At 32.5% G+C, this 24926-nt stretch overlaps 1 protein-coding gene across 2 annotated transcripts in view; it reads left to right on the plus strand.

Annotated features, from left to right (window-relative positions):
- LOC145329619 (uncharacterized) overlaps positions 1-24926 on the plus strand; it is a 330978-nt gene that overhangs the window by 299510 nt on the left and 6542 nt on the right. For both annotated transcript variants that reach the window (XM_080173916.1, XM_080173917.1), the window contains exons 2-21: positions 17746-17955; positions 18569-18661; positions 19044-19071; positions 19155-19190; positions 19284-19321; positions 19476-19562; positions 19871-19925; positions 20097-20192; positions 20265-20331; positions 20400-20462; positions 20564-21424; positions 21500-21746; positions 21849-21962; positions 22147-22703; positions 23015-23387; positions 23485-23661; positions 23726-23836; positions 24134-24206; positions 24391-24479; positions 24868-24914. In XM_080173916.1, coding sequence (XP_080030042.1) covers positions 17800-17955; positions 18569-18661; positions 19044-19071; positions 19155-19190; positions 19284-19321; positions 19476-19562; positions 19871-19925; positions 20097-20192; positions 20265-20331; positions 20400-20462; positions 20564-21424; positions 21500-21746; positions 21849-21962; positions 22147-22703; positions 23015-23387; positions 23485-23661; positions 23726-23836; positions 24134-24206; positions 24391-24479; positions 24868-24914 — 3368 coding nt within the window. In that variant the 5' untranslated portion in view covers positions 17746-17799. The remainder of the gene's footprint in view (positions 1-17745; positions 17956-18568; positions 18662-19043; positions 19072-19154; positions 19191-19283; positions 19322-19475; positions 19563-19870; positions 19926-20096; positions 20193-20264; positions 20332-20399; positions 20463-20563; positions 21425-21499; positions 21747-21848; positions 21963-22146; positions 22704-23014; positions 23388-23484; positions 23662-23725; positions 23837-24133; positions 24207-24390; positions 24480-24867; positions 24915-24926) is intronic.

A 24926-nucleotide genomic window follows, 5' to 3' on the forward strand; every position in this document is an offset into this window, starting at 1 on the left:
TACATACAAAAAATATGTCAAAAACTTTAATTATAACTTCGGACAGGAAACGCCCACTCAGAATTTTAGTAGTAGCAGTGAACAATAACGATAACTTAAAGTTTATCCTGAAATTGAGTCAGTTTACTATAACATATCCACAAGTGAGGAAATCACCAACCTTGTGAAGTACTACAGTTATCACATAACACGTAAGTCTTAACAGAATATTTTACAAAAGCTATAAAATGCAAACTAGATTCCGAAAGCCTATGCCTAGATCACAACGAATTCTACATGAGACCTTCGCGAACCTAGTAGAATATTGTTATAACTTGCTTACGATGATTAAAGAAATGTTATCGTTTAAAATTAGTTGTGGAATCAGCCAACCTAGTCGTATTGTACGATACTTGCATTGTCGTATACTTAGAAACACTTATAGAGACGCATACAACCGTTTGGTTATACGGTATAGACAGCAGGAGTATAGAAGCCGACAGACTATAACAGACGAATTACGGGCAGTAGCACGCCAAATAGAGAATCTGAGAGACACAGTCCTCCTCATTTCTGGACATTGTACTCTCCCCACTATCCACGAAGAGTAAACTAGATTAAAACTGATTCTTATAATCTGATTTCTAACAATGACGTACGGACGTATCCTAACGATATAAAAGTTTTGCATATGATAAAACCTCTTGTACATATGTGTATTGATGTAAAATACTTATATTCTCATATATCTCTATGTAATTATTGAAAACGATAGGAAATTAATCGCATAAATCATAGTTGAGATATCAAAAAAGAACATAGCAAGAAATTTTGTTATTTATAAAAGTTATCATAAACCAAGTGAAAGTAAGTTAGTCTAGGCACCTTGTAAAATTAAACTTTAATTACGTATCAAACTAAATTAAGGAACAGACAATAATACTTATAGAGTAGCTACGTAAACGGGAGTTGTACACAACAAATACTAAATCAGTAAATAACAGTGTATATGCTACTTAAAATCGCTATATTTATTTTAACAAAAGTAAATAATCTTTAGAAAAGGTATAAAATTTTTTTTGACAAATATTTTTCTTTGGTGGAAATATAAAATTGAATCAATTTCGAAAACAGAACATAAATTTTTATTTTTACAGTATTTGAAAAACATTATGATAGTAAGAAGTTTTCTGACAATTTAACATCTTAGTTAATATAATTAGGACATAAGCTGTATATTGGCACATAATAAAACTTCGAGATTGCTAATACGATTAATTGAACGCTAAATGTTGAATTTGTACATATAAAAAGCACATAGCCTAATAACAAGCCAACGGGAGCCAAAAATTTAACTCTACTTGTTGGAAATAAGACTTAGTTTTAAATCTAAAGGGACATAAGAACATTTTACCTTAAGACTTTAAGCTTTATGACTATTGTATTGAAATTTAAAAGGGAAACGCTATTTATTCTAAGCCTTACTAATTAAATAAAGCTTCCTTAATGAGATCATCCAATCAATGATATTACTTTAATTACTTGAATCACAAACAGTCTTTACATGAGTTTTCTTAAAAATACTTGAATAAGCGTATGTAAATAACTTTGTCTAACGTCAGTCTTTCGATCTACTTAGATATTGGTTACAAAAAAAAATATATATGCTATTTACAAGTCCTCTCTATATCACAGCACAATTAAAATTCACGATTAATGCACAGGGATGGATATCAATGAAATTTAGAGAAAAGGTACTGAGGTGCGAGTTCGATTAAATATCTATATATACATAACCCTTACAAGCTAACAAGAATGAATAAACTGTGACATAAGGCTGTAATTACAGTTGTTATTATACTATTGAGAAAAGAAAAGGATTAGTTCGCTTACGAAGAAAGTAATTAAGATTGAATGAAGTTTTAAATTATGGGCATAAAGAAAATACAACCTTATAATCATTTCCTTACATACTAAATATCCTTACAGACTAAACATGTATATACATAACATAATGGCAGAAGTGTAAATTAATATTTAGTTTTGTACAGTATAAAAGTCATAATGTCTAATAACAAAAGTCTTTACTTCATAGTGATTACTATTTTGACTAGTTACATAAAAAATTAGAAAATCTGTAAATTTAGTCACATGTTGTCTAAAACTGGTCATTGTCTTAAAATTTGTATGTCATAGTTCAACCAAGCTAACAGCGCCACTTTACGGCGTACGTTTAGGAAACGTGGGACCCCGACGTCGAGGGACTCCCTCAACGCCGGAATCCTCTGTTCTGTTATTATCTGAGGAACGCGTAGCTGAATTGAAGCTACTCTCCGCTGATGTTATCTCTTCCAAGATGGCAGGAGTTGGAGTACGCATGGAGCGGCGCAGACGTTCTAAACTGAGAACCCGCAGTGGTGTGGGGTACTCGATCTCATCACTCACCGCATTAAATCTAACGGGCGGGAGATCGGCGTCCTCGATATCGTCAACCAGTGGGACTAAACTGGCCGCATCCTAAAATTAAGAAAAGGGACATTATTAGACAATCATTTTAATAAATGTTCACAAGAAAATGTATCAACGCTTATCCATATATGTTTGTGAGTCAATTTTTTATACATCACTAATACTTTATCCAGAATCTTGATATTAACTATTAGGAAGGAACTACACCATAGTTAAAGTAAAGTTATTGTCTAAAAGCATAGCTATCTGAGCTAAACAGCCTAGTCTAAGTTACGTAATTTTTGCAACGAAGAAATATTATAAGAGCTTATCAAACTTACCACAGACAAATCAGCTGCAGATGGAGATTCAATGCGACTAAGGCACATAATAGAGCTCAAGGAAGAGCTGTCGCTGGATCCCTCAGCTGTCCTCTCAGAACTGACCCGATTACACCTCCCCATATTGGTGTAGAACTGCGTCAGGGGGATTGAGTTGGTCGCCTAAAATATAATAGATCTTATTAGTTTAATCGCAACGCCAACAAAGAATCTAGGAAAATCAGGAAATGAGAATGCCTAAAATCCTGTAAAGCTATATGATTAGGTAGCAATTCAACCCACTTTATACTAGAATTAAAATCTTAGATCGGTCCAAAAATGCTTATGCAACCATACATTTTAAGATTAATATTCTACCAATAAAAGAATTTTAGTTGCAAATACCTCTGGATACGTGTACAAATGTACAGCCTCTTTCTGAAAATTAATAGAAAACTAAAGCATGGATACTTACATGTAAACGCTCTGTTTGATCAAAGATCAACGGACGGAAGCCAGGACTTCCCGACGAGGTGTCCAATCCCGCAGGCACATTACTTCCAGTAACTCGATCCTCAGTGGCAGACAGACGGTGTACGGCAAACAGCCCAACTCTGGATCTCACTTCGGCTGGAGTCGATGGACTAGCAGAGGGAGCCTAAAACAAAAAGAAAACATTAAAGTCTTGATCTAACATTTAAACCCCCAATGAGAAACGTGCGGCACGAGCAAACTCTTAACCTTCCCAGAGGGAAATAATATTAGGTTGCTAATTAAGATTTTAGTAAATGTTAACTGGTATCTCAATTTAATTGCGGTAACCGAGCGGATTTCTCTGGCGACATAAAACGACGACAAACGGTGAGCGATATATATGGAAGAGCCGAAAGTCAACGTTGAGGAAGTGAGAATAGGACAGAACAACCCTGCAACAACATGATGCTTTATTATACAAAACGGGTGGCTAGAAAAAAATATACAAAACAGAAAAGAAATATACAACAGAAGAAAACTCACCTGTGTATCTGACAGAATATCATCCATCACGGAGGACGCGGCTTCATACATGGTATCCGACGGCTCCACAGTTGGCGACGTAACCCCAGATCTAGTCCTGTTGGTCCTGTTACCGCAGTGAAGAAGCTCAATGGTCCTGACGCCTATGTTTCGGAGGCGCATACATACATCTCTTATCCAGCGAGCCAGTGACCTGTCTGAGGTGTTGTCTAAACGTGTTAGAGTCTCAAGCCCTACAGCACCGAAGAAGACCACTATGAGAGCACATGAAAACAAGCCTAAACCCAACAACATGTTAATTAAGCCATCCATGTTGAGTGTGTCCAGACTCGTCTTCTGGTCTCTCCTCGACTCGGCAGACCCAGAATCACCTCCGGCAACATCGTCACCAATGTCACCGCAGGAGTTCTGCACCACCGAATTGAGGAGAGACCAGATGATTTGTATCGTTCTACTAAGCATCAGTGAGAGATGCTCGTTGCCAAACATCTCCCCTTGATCCCTTTCGGACTCTACAGATTCAAAAGTACTTGTACTCCCATAGTCATCGACATCAGCAAGGCTTGGCATCCCAGACGTGTCGCTGTACACTGAACTCGAGTCGTCTAAGGAGTTTTCAAGAAACGAGGAATTGGCAAGAGTGGCCGCAGCCGCTCTCATTGATTCCTCGAATCTTTCCTTAATATTCTGATGCGCGTCCAGGCTGTCAGGTATATACATTATGAGCGGATGTAAATTTAAAATAGAGGACTAGTGATTCTGAAAAGCAATATAGTAAAGTTGATTTTATGAAAGAGACTGTACACACGAATAACTTTTAGTATTTTAAGCAACTATGGTTGAGCTCCCTAACCATTAATACTTTGATTTATCATTTTAAAGTAAAATTCTTTAAGTTAAAAGAATATGTAATTAATCTTACATAATTCAACACTTAAACTTAGCTATCGTTAAGCTATGCAAACATAAAAAAAATTTGATTTATTTATTTATAAGTAAAATTTATTTTAGTTAAAGAATATGTAATTAACCTTACATGATTCAACGCTTAAAAATAGCTATCGCTAAGCTATCCAAACATTAAAACTTTGTTTTATCAGATTCAATTAAGTTAAAGAATATGTAATTAATTTTACATGATTCAACGCCTAAAAATAGCTATCGCTGAGCTATCAAAAACATCTTCATTATGATGTATCAAGCAATTAAAACTTATGTACTAGCTAAATCTGAATATTTTCAATGACGCTTTAAAAGCACTTTCGATAAAGCTAGCTAACTATAACTTTTATAAGCAACCATTTTAACATAAATATGGTTGAGTTACTCGTAACGTAAATAACCTATCAATTAGCGTCATTATAATTGAATTAAGTAAACAGAAAATCTTATTTTAAAACCTATAGTAAAATTGTTTTAAAAAGATTTCAGTCAAGATTTAATAAATTTTGATTATAAAAAGGGACGCTGTAATCAAATGTTACAACGAATAAAATGATGGAACATATCTGTATCAATATAAGTTTTGCTTACGATGAACGAATTTAACTTTTGCAGACGGAAAACGTAAACAAAACAAGGTACGTCAATTTACCTGATGATTCAGATATGTCCTATCAAAACTACAAATATTATATAAAACAAAATTGTCATATATTGAAGATGTACCCATATTGCTTCTAACCCACTTTCGATTAAAAATACAGTGATAAAGGCCTTATCGACGAAGAAAATAAGATTCTTGAGTCTTAAATAGCGGCTAACGAATGCAATAATGGGCATATCAACAATCTATAACATAAAAACATTCATATAAAACAAACGGGTTACTATATTTTATCACTTTTATATAAATTCTCTTGGATTTTAGCGAAAAATTAAACACTCGAACGCAAGCTCCGCTCGCAAAGACAATTATTAATAAAATGAGCACAATTACTGGGCCGCCAGCTTTTTATAACCTCGCTCAAATCCAACCCCTATCACTTTTGACCGCCCAAACATAAACAAAGGGTTGACAACTTATTGTTGCATAAAATTTAATTACGGACGTCGAACGATATATTTTGTAGATATTAAGTCTAAAAGGTACACTTGACAGCGACGTAATGTAAGATATTAGTCTTTAAAATGATTAAAATTTATTCATGTTAAAAATAACATAAATACAGCTAATGCCAACAATGGTATAAACCATATGTACATACACAAAATATACAAACAAGGGTTACCAACTATTGTTAGTAAAATCTTATACTTATACATATATACGAGTAATGTAACCAAAGAAATTAATACGATATGTAAATACTAATTGTACTTATACATTTTTATATAAAATATTGTTTAAATTCAGGAAACAGTTATATTTAACAGAAATAGAGATAACTAACCAATCCATTATAGGTCTATCTGTAACGAAAAGAATTTCTAGAATATCCCAGGGATAAAAGGATTAATAAAAGATTATTAAAACTTCTTTTGTTTAGATTACCATAGCCAGGATACCCCAAGGAACCGGTTGGAGCACGCGCACTAACTCTTTTTAGGATCTACCATGGACCATCCTGGAGATAACCTAGATGATCATGGAGTATTGGAGCCCTACCACCACCCTACCTTGGACGGATTGCGGTTGTGTTCCTGTCAACACCTTGACACTATAGACGAGAACAACAACATTATCACCACACCAGAGTACGATGGATTCTCAGAGAACCTGTCCATCACCATCAGGAATTTCTTGTTAAATACAGCCCTGAATACCACAGAAGATAGTAGAGTGGAGACCGATAGTGACATTAGCTCCAGCAGCACACTATCCCTCTCTACAAATGACCTCAACCAACTCTACTATGACCTGGAAAATCACTCAATCACCTTGGACGAGAATGGAAACGAGGTAGCACAAGTGGACGCCCTTGGCTACATATCTACCTCACCCCCAACCTCAACCTACACTTCGAACGAGAGCACTTCACCACCTAGTTCATCATCAGAGGAAGCTGAACTATCCAGAACAACCAACGCAAAAACATTTATTGATGTGACAATGTTAGATAAAACTAAACCCCTCAAGAAAAGAATGTATTCTATTTGGGAGGTTTATCATCTTGTATACCCAGCTATGAAAATACGCAAAGCATACTTTCTTAATGGAAAGCGTATTTAACTCAGCTTGGAATACATTTATAGTTTATTATATATGCCTATATACTGGGACTACTAAACTTTTTCTTTTTCTCTTTTTTCTTTTTTAACAACTTACCCCCATTGGAGATGCGATCCTCAATTTTCAAATTCTTTGAACGTACATATGAGACTTCTACAGAAATGCTTCGCATCTATAACTATCTATCTATGCTTGATATAAAGTCAACACTTTATAGATCATATTATGAACCTTTGATTGACACGTGCCCTGCAATTATCTAGTAGCACTCAGGGGCAAGACACAATTACTTTAGCTAGGCCCAAGGCATTATTTGTATCAATTTATGCATTCATAGGCCTATCTTTACCTATATGACACCATATATGGATAACGCTAGCCTATTCATGGTAATCTGTATGTGATTTGCTAATAGTATATGTTTATTAAAGATATTATGTTTATAGTTAATGTAATCATATAAACAACCAGTTCAAATATGTATGCCTACAACCATGCCTGATTTACGTCACATATTAACACACAGATATTTAATTGCACAGACAAACACTAAAATCCTGGTCCAGAGCTAATGTTATAGCATGTACCTCTTGAATTTATTCAGTTATTTATTAACTCTCCTACCATCAACTTCTCTTTCTGGCTTTAAAAGGTAATGACTTAGTTGTTTGGCATGCATTGTAGTTTAAATTTAGGCCCCTTAGTACTTAGCATGAATTGAGCTCAGGCCTTATGTTAGAACTCTAACACTTAGCACAATTCACTGCTTGGGACTTAGGGCACATTTCTGTCCTACTCTACTTATAATTTTAACACTTATCCTGTAAATATTTTCATACTTAACATATGCACTTGTAATATAAATACACTTTATAAAAACATTTTCCTTCCTTAATACTTAATATACTTATATAATTCTGATCGAATATCAAAACCAACCATTTATTCTTAGGTTAAAGCAACATAATACTTCGCGTGGGTCTTTTGTTGAGCTTCCACCAGCTCAGCCAAATTCGTATTATACTTGTGGGAATAGAGGGTTAAGCATTCTAAACAAACGAACCGACGATGAGAATGTCTATGTGTATTGCATTAAAATTAGGTTTTAGTAGTACTCATAGAAGAGCGGTCTCCATACCTAACTATGGACAAACGCCCCATTCGCACACACAGGCTAGCGCCGAATATTATTGTTGGAACTAATAGAATAAATCCCAAATTAAAACTAATTTCACTGGGTGTATAATATATATATTATTAGACAAGAACATAAACACACAAATTTTGCTGTTAAATCTTTGCTATTACTTGGCCTATTGCTAAATATTACATGTACTTAACTATTTTCATAAAAGAGTATGACTAGGTTATTGTTGCTCCGCTATTTATGGACATTATAATCATTGCTCTTGTTTGATCACTTACAATAGCACAATAGAACTAAAAGAACAATTTATTTAAATTTATTATTTTAAGTTAAGAGCAATCGAGGCTCTTAATACTTTGTACATCTTTTCCAGGGAGTAAGGGAGGGGACAATGGGCAATTAATTCAATTTAAGAGGGTTCGCTGAAAAGCAATGAAAACCAGATTTATCAAAAATTTTACCAAAATTGTAAAGGGATCATGGTAACCTAATTTAGAACAAAATTAGTTCTAAGAAAAAAAGCATTTACTTGAAAATTAAATTATCAACACATCACAATGTAGTAAACATTCTGTAATTAATCACTAGAAAAATCGGGTATAGTCCTTTCCACGACATCCCTCCATAAGGGGCGATTCGTCGTATTTTTAAAATGGCTTTTTATAGGTTATTTTAGATTAGGTTAGGTTATATTGTGTTAGGTGATTGCCCCACAGGGTTAGGTAATTGGCCCCGCAGGGGCTAGAAATAGGAGAAAAGCTACTGTAAAAAAATACGAAGAATCGCCCCTTATGGAGGGATGTCGTGGAAAGGACTATACCCGAAAAATCTTGTTTAAAACTACCTCAACCCTTCTGATATATTTATAACTGACCCCGAAATTCAAGCGGTTCTTAGATTATTTAATACATAAATATCACAGTAGAGTTTCTATACATGAAAAGACATTTTCTTGGGAAAAAATATTTGTTAAAACCAGCGATAAATAACAAACTTTTCTGTCTGCATATTCAAAACTAGCTCAGCTAGTTAGCGGGGCATTGATGCGCAAGTCCCCAAAATCAGTAAGAATCTGCTGTATTCGTGCACATTACCTTTAAGCCAGTCCCCAAAGTCTGAGACTCCTTAAAAATTGAATATTCGATCCATTGTCCCCTCTCTTACTCCCTGCATCTTTTCCCCTTCGAAACTGATTTATATCTAGTGGATTAGAACCAGTTCTCAGCCATGCTGAAAAATAATATTCAGCATCGCCTTACAGACAATTTTTCACAAATAAAAAAATATAAAAACATAACATTAATACCATTAATTAATAGGCATTCGGCTCCTCGGGCTGACAAAACTGGTTTTAACCTTATAATTTTCTTATATCAATATCTGCGGAAAGCTGTGTATAATACGATGCGATGAATAACTTTTATCTGGCCCCATTTAGGAAAATATCCGCAATTCTTGGGAAATTTAATTAATTAAATTATCACCTTGGACTAATGAGGATGGCATGTAAATTGAAGCCATCTATTGAATGACACTCTAAAAATATGAAACATTTATGCAACTGAAAAAAAAGTAAAATAAATGTAAAATATAAATGCGGCTGATTTGAGGGTTCCACTACGCTCTTAAATAGGGTTTTGGATTTTATAAAGTAATTCTTATAAGGGTTATTATAATATTTTAGATTAGATTTTTTAAATATTTTATCCATATAAAATTTAAATTTGCTAGTATTTAGCTACTTAAAAGTCCTTAACCTTAAAAGTATTAAATGCTTTGTTTAAGTTGAGTTAATCTGAATTTTATTACGTGAATAGGAAAACATTATTTGTATTTGGTTCTTAAAATTTTTAACAGCAAAGCACTTTTATAAATATAGGCTGTACGTACGTCATAACGAGAGATGGGTATGTTTGAATTAAAAGTCTGATCGTAAAAAAATGTTTTCCAAATATATTCAAAAATTTCAATAAATAAAGGTAAGTACATCTAATCCAGTTTTTAAAAGCAAATCTTTTCTATAATTAAGGTATGTACATCCTTGCTTACGTATGTAGCAGTTAGCTTTAATCGTTAATTTAGGTATGTTAGAATTGCCCCATCTTTTTAAAATATACTTATTTTTTGTATACCTTCCCCTTATTCAACCCCAAATTATTTCACACCAGCCCCTTCAAATGGCTGTGCACTCCACTAGTTACTAGGTCGCTAGTACATTTTAAAAATTCGTTTTCTAGAATCTTTTTTACAACAGTTTTAAAACAAAATTTTAAGAAATCTTTTTGTTAAATCTAAAGTCTAAACAAGAAATGTAAGATTATAAAACTTTGTTAAAAGTGAATTTCTTTTGTTAGAAAATCATAAATGAGTATTCTTACAAAATCGCAAGAATATTGTTAGCAAGGTAGCTTTTAGAACAAGTTTTGAAAGATCTTCCTTACTTATTGACAAACTTCATTAACATAGAATATGATGCTTTTACACAAAGTATTGGTTTTGCATTGATAATCCCTCCCCCCCCCCTTATTTTATATATCAACTGACAATAAATGTGGTTAAAGTTTTTTCAATACCCAACCCATACGGGAAGTTTAACCCTGCGAGCCTACACCTACGGTTCCCTAACCTTGCGTGGCTGCCAAGTGTAACCTAACCTAAAATAAATAAACGGACAAAAAGAAATCTAACTTTTTTTATATTTATTTTTAGAATTATAATTCAAAATCTTATGCACTAATCAATGCTTGTTTCCCAAATAACAGGGCAGCATTATTTTCTCTTTTTGACATTTTTAATCAAAGTTTTGAGATGTGAGATTATATTCAAACTTTATAATATTTTTAAAATTGTCGTATCAATGGATATATAATAAGTGGATATTGTGACCGGGGAAGATTTGTTGTCAATTTAGGTTGCTACTAGTATAGCCATCAGGTATTGGCCAATGCGTTCCTCTATGGTTAGGGGAAGGTGGGGAAAAATAACAAGAAAGGAGGTTTTTTTGGGGTGGGGTGGGGGGGGGGGTTGGCGGTGGTGTCATATATATTATTAGCGAATTAGTTAAAGTAGCGGTTCAATAAAGTAAGCAAAAATCTGGTGCATTATCCAAGTAATTTTATATCAATTTCCGTATGCCTCTAAGAGAATAGAATTAACTTGACTCACTAACTCGCTAAATCTGGTGTGTTGGTTGGAATTTAAATTCTTAATAAAATAACTAATAAATTTTAAAACGTATGAAAATTAAAATACATAGATTTAATCAAAACAACACATGAAACTTAAAATCAAATCCATTTATTAAAACGTATAAAAACTTGAATACATATACATATATGAACACTGTCAGCAGAGTTTTTATCTAGATTTGCATGGCTCCTGTGGCCGACAGGAGTGATGTAATTGAATTTATATTGACTAAAATGATTTGGGGCATTTGAAACTTCATAAAATTTGGTAATTGTATCTTTTTTTGTTAATGAGAAATGCTTTTAGTTTGGAAGAAGGGAAAGGATACGGTTTGAAACATTTATTCATCTACAACATTAATTCCTTTTAATTTAATATTTGTAATGTTTGTTAACCTTCAGGCAGAAATACATCTTGTTGAATTAATTCTTATAACAGGAAAACCAATTATTATAAAGGTTTTATCAATCTTGATAATTTTAGACAGGGCCTCATAGCCGATGGTAAAATAAACCTGGTTGGGAGGAAGATTGTAATTACAAATCGAAATTTAGGGGGGGGGGTGTTAGAGACCCACATATGGGTTTAAATGTAAAAAAAAAACCTTCTGAGGTCCTATGAGAAACTATATTGTAAAGGAAAACCATATCGGTTCAGCGGTTAGCAAGATCCTACGGTACATACATACACACAGACAGATTGAAATCATGTTACTTTTACATAAGGATATACATATATTATCAGTATGAACAAATCAAAAATATAAAATATAAAATAATCCTTATACTAAAGTAACAGGATGTCGCTAACCGCTGAACCGATCAGGTTCTCCTTAACAGGGTAAATTCTCATAGGTCCCGGGAAGGTTTATAACTATTTTCTTGGGGGGTGGGACACCCTCAACCCCGTCCCAAAAAAAATGAAAAATTCCCCCCCAAAAAAGTTTTTTTTATTTTTTTTATTTTTTGAACTAAAATTAAAAATGAGTGGGGGGGCACCCCCCCCCCCCCCCTAATAAAAAAAAAAATTTTCGCACCCCACCAAAATTTTTTTATATTTTTTTTTTAAATCTAAAATAAGAAATTGGGTTATTAAATTCGACTCTCTCCTCCTTAAGTGCCCCTAGAGGCCTCTAGGGGCGTAGCCGCTAGTATTAAATATTACATCTTTCTAAATGATAAAAATAGTTATAATTCATAATAAGACGACATCACAAATATCACAAATCTTATTGAAGATAAAAATAAATAATAAGCTTTTCAGTCCTGGTATCAAAAAGGTTTAAATATTTTCTCTCTTAATGAATTGATAAGCACAGTAGGTGATTTATTTTAGTAAAATATTAAGCATCCTCTTAATCCTTGACATAAAATGAGTCATCATAAATGTATGTATTTGTATATTTTTAAAACGAAAACTTATGTTTAAAAGCAAATTTGTGCAAGGACGTCCAAGCAGGGGGGGGGGGGGGTAAGGGTTGTTCAATGTTTACCCACTCCGAACGAATTTGGGGATTCCATGGGCACACCCCAGAATAAAAAGCTTGGACGCCCTAGATCTCAGGGTTACAGTAACTGGTGTCTGTCTGTCTGAATTTATGTATACGAAAATCCCCCACGCCCTGCATAGGCCCTGTACATGTTGCTTATCAGTAGTATGCAAATAGCATGATGAAATTAGAGAAGCATCACATTATATATAAGGCAAATTATAACATTGTCTCTCCATTTGTCCGATATCATCAGTAAGTGTACTAATTAGGTTCTGCAAATTTCCTCATTAGTTTCTGATAGTTTTAAGTTTTTCCCCCGTTATGGTGATTTTTCATACACCGAGTCAAAGTCGAAGCTGCTATACAGTTGACTTAAGCAAAACGTAATAATGTAGGTTTTCTTGCTTTCTTTTTTCATTTTTCTTTCTTTTTTCTTATTTACTTTTTCACATACTAGCGGCTACGCTCCTAGAGGCCTTTAAGGAGGAAGTTAATTAATTGTCATCTCAAAAACCCAGCATTCTGAACAAGTTAGCAACTAAAATGTGACACTCAGTTATAGTGATTTGTGAAAATAAAATCATCTAAAAATCTACATTAACTTTGTTAATTATACTTTTTAAACAAACAATTTGTATCTTTTAGAGATAAGCGTTCCTGTTTAAATAACTGACTGATAAATTGAAATACGATAAAAAAAAATCAATAAAAGAACCAATAGTACATTCAATGCTTAAGATAACGAATTTATAAAACTTTGGGCACCAATTTAATTTACAGTCTAATGTCCCCTCCCTACCCTGGTTGTTTGAAACAGTATAAAATAAACAATAAGTTTCACACAGAGACACAGACAAATTAATCAGGGAGGGAGGGGATATTGGGCTGTTTATTTGGGTATAGTCCCTTTCGCAACATCGCACCTTATGGGGCGATTCTTCGTATTTATTACGGTAGCTTTTCTCCTATTTCTAGCCACTGCGGGGGGCTCTAACCCTGCGGAGTCAATTACCTAACCCTGTGGGGCAATCACCTAACCCAATATAACCTAACCTAAACCAATATAACCTAACCTAACCTAAAATAAATTATAAAAAGCCATTTCAAAAATACGACGAATCGCCCCTTATGGGGCGATGTTACGAAAGGGACTATTCCCAATTACACTAGTCTCCAATGTTTTATAATTGCGTTTGGATAATTTTTCATTGGCTCAACTTGACTCGGGAACTTTTGAATTTTGATTGGTTGGTTCAAGAAGCTGATCGTGTCCAAATGTTTTATCCACTAATTGTAATCTTCAGAAGGGATAATTTTTGTACAAGAATTTATCGTCCATTGGCTTATCCCTTTAGATCCCTGTAAATTAGTATGCATACACAATTTTACAGATAAATTTGAACAATTTGAAAATTCAGTTTTGTTAAGAGTTGTATTTCTTGTTTTGTTTTCCTTTTGACTTGACATATCATTACTGTGTCATAGTTTTCTGTTCTTTTTTATCGCAAAAATTAAGTTTGTTTTTCCTAGTCCCCAATACAAGAAATTTTACTGAAATATGTGTCGCACTGTCAAATTCTATATGAATAAAAAATTAGTAATCGGACAAAGTGTCTCAAAAATCAGCCATGTGACGTCATAAAATGAGGGATTATCCATCTCTTTTTAAGGGGTTTTCTTTCCCACTTCTCTTCTCATCTCCCTCATTTTTATGACGTCACTTGTCTGATTTTTGAGACACTTTGTCCGGTTACACCAGTTACTGTGTCGTAGTATTCAGGTAGGAATGGGGAGGCGGAGAAACAAGGAAGGTACAATCTACAACCCATTTTTACTCTGCCTTAAATATACTAGACGGCAGAAATTAACACATATCATAAAATTGAAACAAAATATATATTTGTCTAAATTGTCCTTTCCTTTAATCCCTGACCACTAGGAGAGTATCAATATTTCGTCAGTTACATAGTGACTTACTAATAAGAAAGAACTTTTTGTAAACATAAAAACTAAACGTGATTGCCAAGTAAGATAATTAAAATAAATATATAAAAAAAAGCTTCATCTTATTTTTGGTAGTGTATTTCTCCGGAAAGCTATATTTTTTTCTCCACAAAACCCCATTCTTTTTCAAATAAATTGAAAATAAAACGAGGTAGTTTTTCAAAAGATCATAAAAAAATGTTTTTCCTTTCATTACTTTGCTCCTGTGAAGTTTTACCTGATTCCAGGGGAGGGGGGAATTATGTGCTCTAGAATTGATTTGAGGGAAAGCACCAGCTTCATTTATGTGTACAAAATTTCAACCAATGAAACTAAATTTATGTACCGATGCGATTCTCCTATTGGCTCAATCAGACATTCCTTCTCTTTCTTAGTACCTTTATTATTTAAATAATACACAAAGCTTTTGTCGACCAAATATATAAAAAAATGTATAGATGTATAATCAAGACAACTTCCTTATATTTCCGACGCTATTAGCTGATTTTAAAGACCCAATATACAAAAGTAGGGACAGGGTTCCTACCATGTGGGCTACATATAGCTCATGCACCCATAGACGTCCAAGGGGGGGGGTAATGGGGCGATTACCCCCCCCCCCCATTTACAATTTACCCCTACACTGGGGGGGGGGGGGGTAAATACCTCCCCCCAAAAATAAAAAATCTCTGATAAAAAAAATTTTTGCGCGCTTCGAGCGCATTTTTAATACTAAATATTTAATAAAATTTAAATTACCCCCCCCAAAAAAAATTTTACCCCGGGGGTAAATTTTGAAGGGGGTAAACTAAATTTACCCCCCCCCCCCAACAGACTTCAGGGGGGGTAATTACCCCCTCCAATAAAATTTTACCCCCGGGGTAAAAATTTTGGGGGGGGGGTAAAAAAAAATTTCGGCGCGCTTCGCGCGCCATTTTACCCCCCCCCAAAAAATACGAATTAACCCCCCCTTAAAATTTTTTACCCCCCCCAAAAAAAATAGCTTTGACGGCTATGCATGCACCCTCTATTATTTTACTTTATTGACCAAATCCTAGTGCTTCCTCTATTCCTGAACTAAAATAAACAAGAGTGTAGGTCTTCAGATTTAACAATCATCAAATTGTCTACAGTAACGAAGCACAGACGGGATAACTTGTAAAATGAAGTATAACATGTTTTATTTAAATCAACAAAATATTATGTAATAAAACCATATTACATTTCAATATTGGCGGTAAGAGAAAGTGAGTTATAGATTATCCTCCTACAAAAGTAGCGACAATTAAGTCTAATTTCTCTTGAACAGAAAATTTACTTTTCAAGAAAAAATTGTTTAATTTACACCTTTTCTTCCGTTATAAATGTAAGTTATTGTGAATATAACAAGGATGACAACATCCATAAAAGCGAAGCACTGAAACGCTAGGACAAACGGACATTAACACTTGTACATGTCAGAACTGAATAATCATAATATAAATGTATAAGAGTCAAAGCAAAATTGTAAGTAAATTTGTTGAAAAACTGCTTGATTCAGGATAATGTTTATGGACATACTAACATTTTTAGGACTTGATTATAGAGTTGCTTCGCTGATTATATTATACTTTGTTGTCCCAGGAATCAATATACCAAAAATCAGATCAGTCGGATGATTAGATCACATAAAAATTTGTTGTTAAAAAAGTAAAAAAATCAACATGTTTAAAATGGACGTACGGACATTTTAGTAATGATTATAGAGTTGATACGCTTTCTAAATCGTACCAAACTATTAAAGGAATCACCATGCAAAATTTGAAATCGATAGGACAATCCTAACATGCCTAAATTAACGAAAAAAGCTATCCGTTACGGACGGACGGACGTACGGACGGACCGACCCTAATTATAGAAAAGCTTCGCTTTTAAAAATATGATACTTTAGATATTTTGTAGAAACCGAGGGTTAGCACATAATTCAAAGAAAGAATAGCCTAACTCAGCTGCGAAATCAGTAGCAAAATCCTGAATTGAATTGTATTTTTTTTACGATACTTATTTCTTTTCTAAATAGCAAGCTGCCATAAAGTTTGGGTTGATTTGGCTTAGTAATACTCATGAGTATGAGTAACACAGCAACAGACCCGCCTTTAGTGACTAATATATTTCTAGTAGAAAAGATAATCTATAATTCACCTTGTCTGTCTGATAGTCAGTCAGTCCGTAACGCTACGGGGGAACTGTGGTTTTCTCGGCTGCAGTTTAAGATATCTGAAATTTCTTTTCTTTGTTTTTTTAGGAGTTAGTATGTTTTTCAACCTATTTTTTTTAAATACACTATTCTAAGATATGAAAATATATTTAGATTATAGCAATCATTTTCAATTAATTTTATCTAAAAAATATAGGTATGAGACATTAGATAACATAAATTTATAAAAATAATTTTCACAAATTATCTTGAAACTTATCAACAGGAAGTAAAAATGAAAACAAGTTTGAAAAAAAATCAAAGATTAAGTTTCTTTGGGGAGGAGTTTTAGAGAAAAAAATCTTCCCTTATTTATATTGACCTGGCAAGACATAAATTATGAAAGGGGTTTACAGAAAAATCGTTTAGAATTAGCTTAATTTAAGTCTTATATCTTATTTTGCGAAACTTCTTTGAATACACAAGAAGTTTGAATCAATGAATAAAATAGCCGCTTTCACACAAATTACCTTATTGAGCACTGACATCCCCCTCTCTCCCATTTTTTAAAAATAAGTTGATAAATATGGGGGTTGGGTTCATTTGTTCATCACTTTAGATGAGATTAAGTTAGGTTAAATTAGGTAGCACCGCAGGGTTAAGGCCGTGCATTTAAGGGTTCACAGAATTAGGACCCTTAAAGGTGTCAGGCATAAGAAATCTACCTAACCCCTGCCTTTTATTTCAATTTACTTCAATAAAAGGGGGGATTTCAGTGCTCAATTGGCATGATTTGTGTGAATTGCATCATAAAATAATTTCAGAATGTAGTTGGTCATATAAGTTGATGATATTAATTCAGAAACTGTTATAATCATGGATGAAGATAAAGGTTGTTGGAAATACCAACTCTTAACAACTGGCTTGCAATACTTTCATCTACCTTTTATGCTCATTGGCTTGGTTTTAGTGTGTGGGACGCTTTACATTTTTAAAATGTTGCAAAAATATTTCCAACAAGATATTAAAAAGGTAAATAATAATTTGACAAGCAGTATCTTTACAAACAAAAATAACTTTGTCAATATCCCTTTAAAGTCTGTATACAACACAGACCCCTCCCACTTCTGACATATTATTTTTGTCTTTAGTTAATTTCTTTTAGCCTAGGTTAGGTAAAGTTAGTTACTTGTAAGCCATTTAGTCCTTTAGTATTAAAACAATGAACTGCATTTCTGCTATAATCATTATAATAAAGTAACAGGATGTCTGTTTGTCGGTATGTTTGTACCAAAGGATCTTGCTAACCACTGAATCGATCCAGTTCTCCTTTACAGAGTAGCTTCTCATGGGTCCTGGGAAGGTTGGGGGAGGGTACAACCACCCTCCTAAGAGAAATCGCTCTAGAACCTACGCCCCCCCCCCCCCCAAAAAAAATGGGTAGTGAATTCATCTCCCCTCTTCCTTAGTGCCCCCTAGAGACCTTCTTTGAGCTTAAAACAGGACCTGTATGTATATTCCGTGAAGAGTAAAGCCCAATTGGTTCAGAAGTTATCAAGATCTTAGGCTTTTTATTTTTAATTTTTTGGGGGTTATGGGTGTCCCACCCCCAAAATAGCTTAAAACCACCATTAAAAAATTTCAGGTTTGTAGTTGTCACTGTAAGTTGGGAGTAATCAAGAAGGAAGTTCCAGCAACCCCTAGCACTAGATCCTCTGCTTTTCTACAAATTTTAAAAGTATGTCTCGTAACAAGAATCAATTCAAAGTTTTGGTTTAAATATTAAGGATTCCTAGAAGTGTTTCTTTCTGCATATGCACTCTAAATTTTGATGAAATAAAATATCAATAAACGCTTTAGCCTTTCTAAAGTACAATGTTGCTTCAAAGTAACATATTAGGAGCTACGCCACTGTAGGCATTTAGTAGAACTTAAACAAAATAGTATTTTTTCTTTGGAGGGTTAAGGCAATCTCCCCTAAAATATTTATTAACCTTTCTTGGACCTTAGCTTCACTATCACTATTAAGGAGGACAATCATATTTCTCTTATATGAAGAGAAAATATTTTCTTGTTTATATTTTATGAAATCATCTACAACCTTATTTCTTAATTTTCAGAACAGTTATCTAAACCATTATTTTACAGGTAAATGAAGCTTATTATTAAATTCTATTATAAATTAGGAATTAAATTGAATTCATGTATTAGTATTTTTTTTATTTTGTAAGGAGAGGAAAGAACTAGATGGAATCTTTATGATCTCTGTAAGTTATGCTAATATTTTTTCCCACAATTAAAATTATTTTGAATAATAAAATTAAAACTAAGTTTTGCTTTAATACACTTAATTTCTTTAGATAATTATTCCTTTGAGAATGCTAAAGATTTATATAAGGTGAGATTTATTTTTATGTGCAAAAGTATCTCTTTAAACCATTTAATCTCTTTAATTACAGAAAATAATTTATATGACAAATTTCATACTCACATAAATTGTATAGTTATTTTGTTTTTTGGTATGAAAGTATGATAGATATATTATTTATCAGGAAGAAAATGTAACAGTTTTAATTGATGGAAGATTGCCTTCTGATCACATAAAAAGAAGTATCCTAAATACAACAGGAAGAGCAGAGGTTTGGATGAAAAAAAGGGCACATCCGCCTTCTTTAAGTCACCACTGTACTAATTTGGTTTGAATTTAACAAATAAACTTGTTCTATAAAGCATATGATCCCTCACACTGGCTAGAATAGGTTACAAAATTTCCTTTTTTTTTTCTCTGCTTCTCTAGATAAATATTTGGTGTTAGTTTGTGTCAACTTCTCTTATATACATAAAAATTTTCGAGCAAATATACACTTTTACAAGCTATTTTAAAAGATAGAGTGTCGGTATTTTTTATGTGACAATTAATAAAACATTAAATATAATTTTATGTAAGAAAACAAATGAAGCAGATATTACCAGACTAGATGAATCATATATAAAAATAAAAGGTAGTTACTAAAATTTATTTAAACCATTTTGGACAATTTGATCTTCTAAGTAAATCAGTTTTAAAAAATCAAAAAACCTTTCAGAGACTTGTTGCTGCCAGCCAATTGTCGAATGTTTAACCCTCTCACAGATTCATTATTGTTTTATTTGAAAAAAAAAAATAATTTTAGATGCTTTATTGGAGTTGAAAGAGAAATCAGTGATCATCTTTGGCTTCACCTTGGATGATTTTTTATCCAATGAGACTGATAAAACTGGTGATTATGGTAAGTTTATAGTTACTCTAATATTATCAATCAACATCTTGGATAAACACAAAAATTATTTACAAAATTTAGTTTCCTTGGAAGTGTTAGAACTATTCAAAAAATATCTTCAGCTAGATTCTAAAAAGGAAGAAACAAGGTAAATTTTAATGTCTAATTAACATTAATACAGTTTGTTTATTATTATTAAAACAAACTTTTTTAAAGAGATTTGATAGAGGAATGGAAATCAAAGGAAGAAACTGAAAGAAAAGTTATTTTTGAAACTAAGTAATATATTTTATTTTCTATTTTGTTATATGATACATTAAATTAATTCTAAATTTAACTGAAATTCAGTTATTAATATCTTTTTAAAATATTTTCTTTAGTCTTGAAACGTATAATGAGCAAAAGTTCACTTCACGCATAAGAGGATTTCTCAATAAAATCAGTGGAAATCGGGAAAATGATAATACACCAGTTGTCATGAGAAACTTACAATCAACAGATAATGATGAAAACCTTTTTAAGATTATGATTCTTGCTTATTATTATGACCGCAAATTTAAGAGAAATTTTTTGATTTATTTTCCTAATAAGAACTGCCTTGTAGAAATAGCAGTTTTTGGTGAAGGGTTTACTAACAGAATTGTAAACATACAAAATAATAAGAGAATGAGACACATGCTAGATAACAGAGATATGTTACTAAATGAATTGGATGAATTGATTTTTCAAAATACCACAACATATGTGAGTGCCATAACAAAAACAAAAACTAACAAAAACAAAAAAACCAAGCAATTTGAAAAGAAAATTGAAGATTGCCCCAATTGCCATGAGTTTGTTTTTAATCCTAATAATTTGGATTGGCATATGTGGTTCAAAGATATATTATCATCTGCGAATCATAATGAGAACAATAGTGGTTTTATGGAACTACTTGTAGGTATGCATCACTTCAATGTTACAAAAGGTAAAGAAATTATCAAACTAGATGCATCTGATGATATTTCCAAGATTGTAATAGAAGATTTACATTTTCATAATACAACCCCCAATTGTACACCAAAATGTGCACTTAACCTTGGCCAAGTAGATCAATCAGGAGAAAGTTTTTCTCCAGAAGTCATTTCAAATGTACCCTTTTCAATGGAGAAAAGAGGTGAGATGATGAATCACAAGTCAAACATTATTGAAGAGTCCATTGAAAGAGACGCAAAGTATTATGCTACTAGCGATATAGGGAGGTAGGTTATTTTATAGTTTGTTCAATAAAATTTGTAAATTTATGAACAGCTTATGAACAAGTTTATGAATTTCAGTGTAATTGCCCTACCTTCATACCCAAGTGTTCCAAAAACACCATCTTTAATTGAACCATTTCAAGACAACAAAACACTTATGAAAGGATTTGAGCCTGGATATCTGGAAGAAAAGTTACATTTTTCCATTGTATCTGCCCTCCAACAGAAGAATCTACCCGGACTTGTAATTATGGGCTTCAAACCAGAAAACATAATCAAACCGGAAATGAAAACAGCAAGAGACGTAAGATCTTCCCGCAATAAGGTAATTACTTCTTTCCAAGGAAGTTTTGGGATTTTAATAAATGCTTTAACTGTTATTTTTAAATATTTATAAAATAATTGGTCCAGTATTTACACATTTAAGGGTAAGAACTGTTACATTGGAATTCTCTTTGAAGATCAGAAAATATCTAGAAAACTTGGATTTGATCATCTCACCAAAGAGCAGCTTATTTATTGTGTGGATTGGCACAAAAAGGTAAATGTCAGACAATAATTTTTACACATCAAAAACTTAGCTAAATCTCTGTCAATTCAAAGTTTAGAAGATCATTCATGTATCATCAAACATCAGTTTTTATTAACCATAAGAAAAGTGAAATGTATTTTCCCTGAATACAAATTTAGATCCCAGAAATATTTAATAATTTACAACTTATTAGGTTTGGCCTTATGAATTAACTAGTGAATTGATAAAGAGCTGCGATACAAACAAGAATAAAGGGAAATCTAAAGAACAGCTAGAGGCCAAAAAAAGGATGTTAGAAGAAATTTCCACAAGCCTCCAAAACAACATAAAAGAGATAAAAAATAACACATATAAGAAAATGGAGGAAATTATTTCTGAGTTGTTGAATATAATTAAAGATCAATGGAAACCTGTGTTAGCTATTCAAGGATTAACATCTTCTGAGGAAATTAGTTCATTTTATGAATACATCAATTATAAACTTCAATTACAAGGATTTCTATCTGAATCTGATCTTCTTGTAGTTCTACCTGTTTCAAAGACAGTATTAATTGTTGAGGTTAAAGCTGGAAGCGCGCGCTGTAAACTTAAAGAATCTGCTCAACAAACTAAAAAAAGGGTGAAATTTTATTCCAAAGCTTTTGTGCCTAGAAACTGGTCTGTTGTAAAAGCTTCTTGTTGTCCTAAATTGGATCAAGCAACTATGGATGGTATTTGTGATTATTGTAATCAGTTCTTCATTACATATAGGTGTGTATCATATTTTCTTTTGTACATATTTTTAATATTATTTTCAGTATGGCTTAAAACCAATCAATATCTGCTTGATTGGAACCAGTTCTAAGCCATACTGAAAAATCATATATTGTAATGCATTATATCCAGTTTTCAATGAATTTAAAAATGTACAATCATAATATTCAACGCACTTGTAACTGCACAGCAAAAATCAAAATAATCTGCTCTAAAACAAAAGAGATTTTTTCTATATAAACATGTATATTATTTGTTTAATAGTACAAAGTAATTGATGGTCATAATTATAAATGTTATGATTTTAGTATGCTTGATTATGGTATGGGATCATGGATAAGTAAAATCATCAATCTCGGTCAAAAATATTCATTAGAAGATTATAATGAAGAATATACTAGATTAAGAGCTATCATAACAGGCTGTAATTCACTAGAAACCATAGGAACCATAGATCAGCTTGCTTCATTTTCTTCTAAAACACAGACTGCTCTTATTGGCAAAACTGTTGGAATTGATGGGGAATTGTCTGACCAGGATGTCAATTCCTCTAAAGAAACTCATCTTTGCCAATTCAAATACATTATGTTAACACCAGAACAGCAGAGTATAAAATTACTAAACAGGAAGAAATGTGTATTAGATGGGGACTATGGAACCGGTAAAACTTATGTTCTAAAGGTAAACGTTTAAAATCCAATCAATTTTAATTTCTTTATAATTTAAATATTATAATGCAAGAAGCAAGTCTATGTAGACAAACAGAATATAATTTTAGGCCAAAGTGAAGCAAGTAGCAGAAAATAATCCAAATTCCTTATTCTTGTTCATTTCTTTGACTGGTGCAAGGTTTGCAAAAAAAGATCACAATGATCCAAGAGATTGGAGTATTCCTGGTTTAATGGAACACATCGCTAAAGAGGATTTCAGTCAGGAAAATATTCAAAACGTCAAGGTAATAAATGCTTTAAATTGATTTAAAATTGTAAAATACTATCTAAAAATTGTTAATTTACTAGTGCATTGGGATAGTAGAACTTGTAGAAAAGTTTGGAAAAATTGACCAATCTATTAAAATATGTGAACTTGTGAACCACTACATTGAAGCATCATCTTTAGAAGATATACAGGTACAAACTATATTTTACCTATTTTTGGCCCAGAATATAATTCATTTAATTCACTAAATTAATTCAATCTAGTAATAACTTTGATGAAAAGCATTTTTTGTGTATCAATATTTTCAGAAATTTTATATCTGTACACGAAACTTAGTTAAAAGCATAAGATTGATCTATTCCTCAAAGCGCCAGAAAAAAAGGATTAATTCTGTTTTTTTATATATATGCAACTGCTGCAAATGATTTAACCATACCATAAGATATATTGCATATTATATTTCTTCTCAATATGTGTGTTTTTTTTAGTTTGAAGGTGTTTTTATTGATGAAGTGCCTCTTTTACATGGAAATTGTTTTGTTCCATTTTATATTGAAACAGGTGAAGATTTCAAGCATAAAATCTATTGTTTGATTGGTGCTTTCCCGCAAAGAGCACAATTAATTTTGGTAATACTTGAAAATGAGTAGTAGGTGTTTCATCTTTAGTCAATAAAAACATAGTTTTAGAAATGAAGCATAATTTATTCTATAATGAAAATTATTTACAATATCTTTTTTTTAAGAAAATGATAGCACAATGGTTTGGTTCGCATTGCGTAGACACGAGTTTCCTGAAAACACAAAACATACTGTTCAGAAAACAAAAAAAGAGGTTAGTCAATTTATTAATGCCATAAAGTTTGGCAGCTTATATTAAGAATGTAGCTTATAGTCCCCTCAGCTACAAATTATGCTTTTTAATGAATCGGCTGCTTTGATTTATCAATTTACAGTCGTGACTTAAAATACCATAAAGCAGTAAATTCTTTCTTTGTTTTTCTTACTTCAGTCGAATTTTTAAATCTGCAGCTGCAAAGCCTTTTATTAAATTTTTATTCAGTCGCAGCTGTAATTCTTTTTGAAAAGGCATGACAAAATCTGTCAGTAAAATTTAGTTTTATAACTGTCAAGCTGCAGTAAAAATGTTCAGCTGTGAACCTTGTGCTTAAAATTCAATATGTAAATAAGTCAACATAAATTTTAATATTTTTTTTTTTTAGTGGTTGCAGGAACTGGAAAATAAAGGAACAGGGGTTTTTTATCTTCGGTAATATGTTTT

Source organism: Acartia tonsa, chromosome 10 (genome assembly GCF_053477335.1).
Source record: "Acartia tonsa isolate MP-2025a chromosome 10, ASM5347733v1, whole genome shotgun sequence".
NCBI classification, from domain to species: domain Eukaryota; kingdom Metazoa; phylum Arthropoda; class Copepoda; order Calanoida; family Acartiidae; genus Acartia; species Acartia tonsa.